Here is a 7,392-nt window from a genome sequence, read left to right on the forward strand (position 1 = left end):
GTGTGGATAATACATGCATGTTTTCTGAATACATGCAGAAATGGCATCTCTTTTATTTGTGTGAAACATTTTATATTCCTAATTCAGAACGGTATCTGTTGTTATGACAGTACTTTAAAATATGATACAGGTTCTAAGCAAGCACCTAAACTTTAGCATGTTTAGTTTAAAAGTCCTTGTCAATCACAGCAGGTGGAGGCAGACAGCATAACGGTGAGAGTTATCTCTCCAAAGTTGCTGCTATTTAAGATAGGAAAACCAAAATCCCTTCCTGAAGTAACATGCTGTGATTTTTATCATAACACGCTTTCTGTGAGACATCTTACCCACAAATGTTAAGATAAAAGTTGCTGAATTTGCTGAATTGCATACAAGTGTATGTCACAGACTCTCAATTCTAAAGGTCACAGTACTTCAATACAAGTCTGGAACAAGAATATAGCTTCATCTAAATTTGTTTAAGTTAGTAACATGTACAAAGGACACCATCAAACAAGGTGCCATGAAGATAAAGCATTAGCCTGTATCTTGAACAGGCTAGGTCGAACTTTGGGCAATTGGAGCCAATAATTGTAGCAGCCCTGAGAATACTTAATCCTCTAAGATTGGTGCAGCCCTGCAGAGCACTCCCTGCAAGCATTCCCTGTGGAAACAGCCATTTTAAATCTTCAGCAATGTTCTTCTGTGCTCTGGTTGAAGACCAGTGTACCCAGGAGACATGAAAATTCATGTCATCATAGACTCACACAATGTGCTGGAGCTGGAAGGGACTCCAAAGATTATTGAGTTCCTAGCCCCCTCACATAGTCAGGGACACCTTCCACTAGGCTGCTAAGGGCCTCATCCAGCCTATCCTTGAACACAGGCAGGGATAGGTAATCCACAACTTCTCTGGGCAATCTGTACCAGTGCCTCTGCACCCTCACAGTAAGGAATCCTCCTAATAGCTAATCTGAACCTGCCCTTTTTCAGTTTAAAGCCATTGTTCTGTCACCATCTCACCACAAAAAAGGTCCTCACCCTCCTTTTTGCAAGTTCTCCTAAGGTACTGAAAAGTTATAATGAGGTCTTCCCAGAGCCTTCTCTTCTCCAGTCTGAACTGCCCCAAATCCCTCTGCCCCTGTTCATAGGAGAACAGGCCTACCTTGTGGCTTCCTCTGGACCTACTCTAACAGGTTCACATCCCTCCTGTGCTGGGGACCCCCAGAGCTGGATGCAGTGTCCCAGGTACAGTCTCAGAGGGGTGGAGCAGAGGGGAAGAATGACCTCCCTCAGCCTGTTGTACACACATTTGATGCAGCCCAGGACACGTTTGGTTTTCTGATATGCAAGCACACAATGCTGGATCCAGCTTTTATCTTCTAGAATCCCCAGCTCCACAAAGATGCTTTCAGTAAATTTTTCTCCCAGGTTGTGCTCATGTCTGGGATTGCCCCAGCCCGGTGCAGGCACCTTGCACTTGGATTTGTTAAACTTCACAAGGTTATCATGGGCCCAATTCTCAAGCTTGTCCTGGTCCCTTTGGATGGCATCCCTTCCTTCTGTTGTGTCAACTGCACTGCTCAGATTTGTCATTTGGAAACTTGCTGAGGTGCACACTGTCTGTGTCATTGAAGCAGACACTGCAGAACCTGTCCCAAAACAGAGCCTGAGGGACATCACTCATCACCAGCCTCCATCTCAACACAGAGGCATTGAACACAACTCTCTGGCTGCATCCAGCCAACCAGCCAATCCCTTATCCATTGCACTGTCCATCCATCAAATCCACCCATCTCCAGTTTGGAGATAGAGAGCTTCTGAATAGCTTGCAGGTCTTGATTGCAGTGCTCCAGTTGTATGACTTTTCCCAGTGTTTCCATGATAGTAATTATGCTATAGTTTTCTAATTTCACAATGATTTCCAACTTCTCTTGCTTGTTACTCATGCTGTGTACAGTTGTGTAAGAGAACATGTCTTCAAAGCACTCTCCATCTGCTTTAGTGCCAAGAGGGTTGACTTTAATTAGGAGAGCTGTCTTTGTAAATTAAGCCAGCCTTTGTACGAAATTGGATGAGAAGTTATCACAGCTTCCAAACCATTAGTTCAGTTGGGGTAAATCTGACAAGTGACAGCCACAGGGACTTAGAAACAAGGGATGATAATGTCTTTAGTCAGTGCAGCCATTTCGTCAGTGAGGATCTAACCCATACTTCTGATGTGATCTTGTATCTAGCCAAGGTGAAACTTGTACTGGCTTGATTTGCAGTGACACAGTGGGAGCATCCCTCTTCTACATGCCCCTCCAAAATAAAACAGGTTGTATTGCTGCAATTTCCTGCCACAACTTAAGTAAAGGCCACATGCATTCAGTGGTACAAAATGTGGGAATGTGATGAGAAAAGCCTGCCCAGAGCTGCTTTTTTAGCACTGCCCAGCTGCAGGTCTTTTTGCTCATGATATTGAGACAAAGCAAAGCCATGTGAGTGGTCCTAGCCCATTTCAGTACACACAGTAAATAATATCTAGGTATCTGCTGATACTGTATAAACTCAGACTAGGAAGACCCACCAACAGGCCTAATTTTTCTAACAGTAAAAATTTTCAGAAAATGTTTCAAGATGTTATTAACACCACCGATGAGACAACAATACTCCCTCAAGGACCTTATACTGCTTTTTCCAGTGTTTTTAGTAGAAATCTCTAAAGCAGGTTTTAAGGATCTCTGCTGCAAAGTACAATCTCATAAAGCAGATCCTTGGTGGAAAACCCTGGCAGTGGCCTGTGAGCATGTAGGTAGAGCTGAGGTTTTTAAACTTTCATTATATATACCTACAGTTTATGATATACTTATTGCTGTTCTGCGGACATTTGTTTGTTTTTCCTACGTATGGTGATACAAAGCCTTCTGTCTTGAGATCTTCCTGCCTTGGGCTTTTTGTCGAGCTGGTGGGCCCTGAATTCTCCCCCTCCTCACCTTGCTCCACCCTCCAGCAGTGCATGTAAATCGGGGGCTGGCCAGGGAGTCCCTGGGATGCTCCTGGCGCCCGGGAGGGCTCAGCCTTGCTGAGGACTAAACCTAGCTGTGAGCCGGACAGCAGGAGAGTCCCGGCAGTCCCGCTTTCTCTTCCCAGCCTGTGAGCTCTGCCGCATGCAGCAGCCCGGACTGCGAGGGCTCTGCTCATCTTCCTTCTGCTCAGGCTCTTCCGCCCGGCCGTTCCAGGCTGCTGGAAAATGTACGGAGGGAATCACGTTAGGTAAGTTTGCCCGAGATGCCGGGGACCTTCTCTAGCCAGGGGTGTCTATTCCTTTTAAAAGTTCACATACTCACCATTCGTTTTAGTGTTTGTGTCTTATTAGCACAAATTTATTTCTGGTTTGATTTTTTTTCTCTTTCTCTCTTTTTCAAATTTTTTTTCCAGAGTTCTGTTCACTGTGACTCTGGTCTGGCAGGCTGTTCATTTAGAAAAAGGTAAGGGAAACTCAATGTTTCTCCCCGATCCGCCGTGTTTTTTCTTCTTCATTTACAGTGTGCATTTCTTCATTACAAACTACTCCTCCCTTAAGTATTTGCACATCTTGTCAAGGTCCTGTAAGAGAAGAACGTAAAGAAGATGTGGAAAGTCTCAATGCCACGGCACAAAAGCAGCAGCCCAAGAACGAAGGGACCTTTATAAGTGTGCTCAGTGACATGAATCAGAGTTATGAAAGTAAACAGCAACAGAGTTCCAGGTCATTCGTACCTTTCACAGGAATTACAGAAAGTAGGTTAACATTTTTTTTTTTTAAACAATGCCATAAAATTACTTCTAAAAATATAGTATAGTTATGTTTTAACTATTGTCCTGAAAGATTTCAGCCTATTGGTTTTCTGTGGTCACCCATTTAAATTATACCCTTAGTGTATTTACTTAGTAAATGGTGATAAAAATTTAAGGTAGAACTTAAGATCTCTCAGTTGCAAAACGCGTTAAGGAAAAACAGGAAAGCGTACTAAGAATGAAGAAGTGTTTGGCCCTTTGTGTTTACAAGAATATCTGTGAAATGTTATCACATTCTATTCATATTTTTAAATTCACGGTATTTCATGACCATAAAAATGTCAGTTTTACAAAAAAGGTTTGAGCTGCCTGAAAGCAACAGTACTAACAGGGGGAAAAAAACCAAAAAAAACCCATATTCTGTTTCCTCCCGTATTTATAAAGTTTTAGATTGGTGCTCAATCCCAGGACTCTGAGAAAGGCTTAAGAGGGAGCATTCACCCCATCTCAAAACCAAGTAACGTCCTAGCAACAAAACCTCTTTATTCAAGCATCACTTCCCAGTAAAAATGCCCGGTATCTTAGTGTGATTGAAACGTGCATCTGTCAAAGTGAAATATTTCACTCGAACACATGCTGCCACAGAATTTGCCAGGCGTTGCTTCTTCAACATCCTGTAATCCCTAGTAGCTTGTTTCTAATCCTTAACTAAACAAACTGGGTTTAGCTGAACAAACACTCCTAACAGGCATATAATTTTATTGTCTCTAAAGACAATAAAACTAGATATCCTTAAGAGACTTTGGGAACTGCAGAGACCTGAGAGAGCAAGTGAGGAAAAGGTGAGGTTCACAGCCCCTGAGATGCTTGTTAACTTGTGTAATATTGTCATGCAGGTAAGAAACTGAACAGACGCTGCTGCCAGAACGGAGGGACTTGCATCCTGGGGACCTTCTGTGCCTGCCTAAAGCACTTCAGCGGCAGATACTGTGAACACGATGAGCGGCTAGGGTAAAAAAGCCAGACCAGAATCAGAGTGGGATGCTCTGGGTGGCTATTTTCTGTGGTGGGGTCAGGGTGTACCTAATTCTCTCCCTTGTTGGCAGCAGCTGTGGCAGCATTCCCCATGGCCTCTGGGTGCTGAAGGGCTGCTGGCTTTGTCGGTGTGGCTATGGTACACTGCACTGTCTCTCTGAAGTAATGCGCAGAAACTGTGGTAAGAAATAACATGAAAACAAATTTTTTATCCACGGGTGACAGAATTGCCTTCTGCAGTGGTGGGGTCCTCAGAGGATGCTGTATGGGCACTAGCTGGGCTTTTACAGTGGGTTGCTTTGGTTCAGAGAATGCATTAGTGAGACAGTAAAAATCACTGCTTTTGACTGTATGCATCACATAAAACACTTTCAGATGTTCATAATTCCGTACAATAGGAAACTTCCCACCATTGAAGTTGAATATTACAGAGGTTAAATACTTCTCTGTTCTGCAAAATCTATACATCTGTTACTTCCCATTTAACCGGAACAATTTCCACAATGAAACTAAATCCAAGCACACAAACATGTTTCTCAGATAAAGAGGAAAAAACAGTAGTGTATACTGTTGTGGTAGAAGTAGAAACTGGTATTACATTAGAAGAAAAGTTGTGTCTACTTAACACACAGAATCATCAATCATCGTACATAAATGACACAAACATAATCTGAATCTTTTTTTAAGATCTGTATCTCAATCTTCAGAATATTGTTGTATGAGTTTTAAGACTGAACATACTCCACACAAAAAAAAATATATAGTCAATATCCTGATCAGTGTATAGTAAGGCCACCTAGTCTCCTCAAAAGCACTATTATAATTTTAAGTCAAGGCTTCTATATCAGCCTATGAAATTCCCTGAATAAATAGTTGAATATTTTTGGAAATGGTGTATTAACTGGCATTTAAAGAATTGCTGTACGAATATTATTTTCCATGAAGAACTAACCAATCCAGACTGCTCTCATACTCTTGAGAGCACTGATCAGGAATTAATAATGTTTTCTCTTCAGTGGCAAAATCAGTGCAAAATATTCTTGCAATTTCCAGCTATAATATCTCAATCCCATCTTGTGCTTTTCTTCACTTGTGCCAACATCACTACTTAGCAGGGTAAGGAAACAACAGTCCTAAAGGGTTTCAAGATTCATTTGCACCCCAAGCAGTCTCTTGTTTCCTGCCAGATTCCTACCTGAGTAGCAGTGCCTTGAAGCTGTGACTTCTGAGTTGTAGCCCCAACTCAGATGTAAATGAAAACATTAGAAAGGTGACATTCCTACCTTAGTAGTCCGAGACAAAAAAAAAAAAAAAAACCAAAAACCACCCCAAACTAAAAAACAAACTAAAGCTAAACGTGTTCACGTTTGAGTCACTTTCCTTGTTCCTCATTACAGGCACAAAAGACATAATGGGCCTCCCCATGCTCTGTGAGAGCAGTCTACTGCTTACCATGCTTGAGCTCAGCTTAATAAAGACAGTGAAGGTCTCAGTGGAGAATCCCCTGAACAGGGACTCCGTGGCTTTCACATACATGAGAGTATGGCTTCTCTGCTTTTGCTAAAAGCCAAGTCCCTTGTTAAAGGAAGGGTTAAAAGCGGGCATTCAGACTGGAGTGCTTACCTCTTGTGAAGTCCTTCCTCTAGCTTTTGCTTGGTATTTACTTTTGATTATTCTGAGATTAATGCCTGCAGGAGCTGATAAGTGCTATCAGTTGCTCCTCAAACGATCATTGATGGGACATCTATTTGCATCTCTCCTCTGAGAATTGTCCCTTTGATTGCTTTTAACAGCTGATACCTTTAACTTAAGTACCTGTGAGATGTCAGAGAACTTTCCTGTTGAAAATCCTTATGTTTTCAAATTTACATATTTACTCATTAACCATTTTATTTCCTTGATTTTATTTCTTTTAAGATCTGAAATCGGAAACAGAGGAAATTATCATACTGTACTCTAATGGCTTAAGATTACAGCAAACAATGTTTTCAGTCACTTGCCTGCTCATCATCCTCCTGGAGTTCTTCTAGCCTGCAGTTGTGAATCCGGACAAGGGGAAATACTCAGGGTTGATATAACCCTCACCATACCATGAATCATACATTGCTTCTCTATGAGCCACAGAAGATTCTGCTACCTGCATGTTGGAGGCAAATTAAGACGTATTAGTTAATGCTGAAATACCTGGATTATTATAAATTCAGATTATATGAATGTGAAGTATTTATTATTATATTATTATATTAATACTGCTATCAATGTCTGATTCTAACGATTCTTTATTTCCAAAATACTTCTCTTCCAGTGGAAGCAAAGCCCCCCAGTATTCTATGCCTGAAGAATTGTAAATTATGGTAATTTCTTTTGTACACGGTGCAACTCTTTTAACAAATAAAACTGATTTCAATTCTAAAAACTTTAACTTTATTTAAGTTTGCAAATTCTTATCTAGCATTTGTCATTTTATTCTATCTTGTAAAAAAAACATAGAGCAGAGTGACCAAACATGACTCAACATAAGGAGGGGTTTAAGAGCAGATAACTTTCAAGCCCTAATATAGAAAATTGTAAAAGTTACATGGTCTTCAGTTTTTACTGTTATTCATTACAGCAAAA

The 7,392-nt window shown here is 41.2% G+C and overlaps 1 protein-coding gene across 1 annotated transcript; it reads left to right on the forward strand.

The window, feature by feature from the left end:
- Window positions 1-2,619: 2,619 nt before the first annotated feature.
- LOC306814759 (cryptic protein-like) lies at window positions 2,620-7,089 on the forward strand (the record flags this gene model as incomplete). Its single annotated transcript, XM_079331138.1, is given in 9 exon segments — window positions 2,620-2,772; window positions 3,115-3,188; window positions 3,190-3,237; window positions 3,403-3,452; window positions 3,568-3,744; window positions 4,638-4,752; window positions 4,848-4,957; window positions 6,694-6,791; window positions 6,793-7,089. Coding segments are annotated over 9 exon segments (852 nt in total). The 3' UTR covers window positions 6,820-7,089.
- Between the last annotated feature and the right edge of the window lie 303 nt (window positions 7,090-7,392).

This window comes from Erithacus rubecula, assembly GCF_903797595.1.
Source record: "Erithacus rubecula genome assembly, contig: SUPER_Z_unloc_2, whole genome shotgun sequence".
Lineage (NCBI taxonomy): Eukaryota > Metazoa > Chordata > Aves > Passeriformes > Muscicapidae > Erithacus > Erithacus rubecula.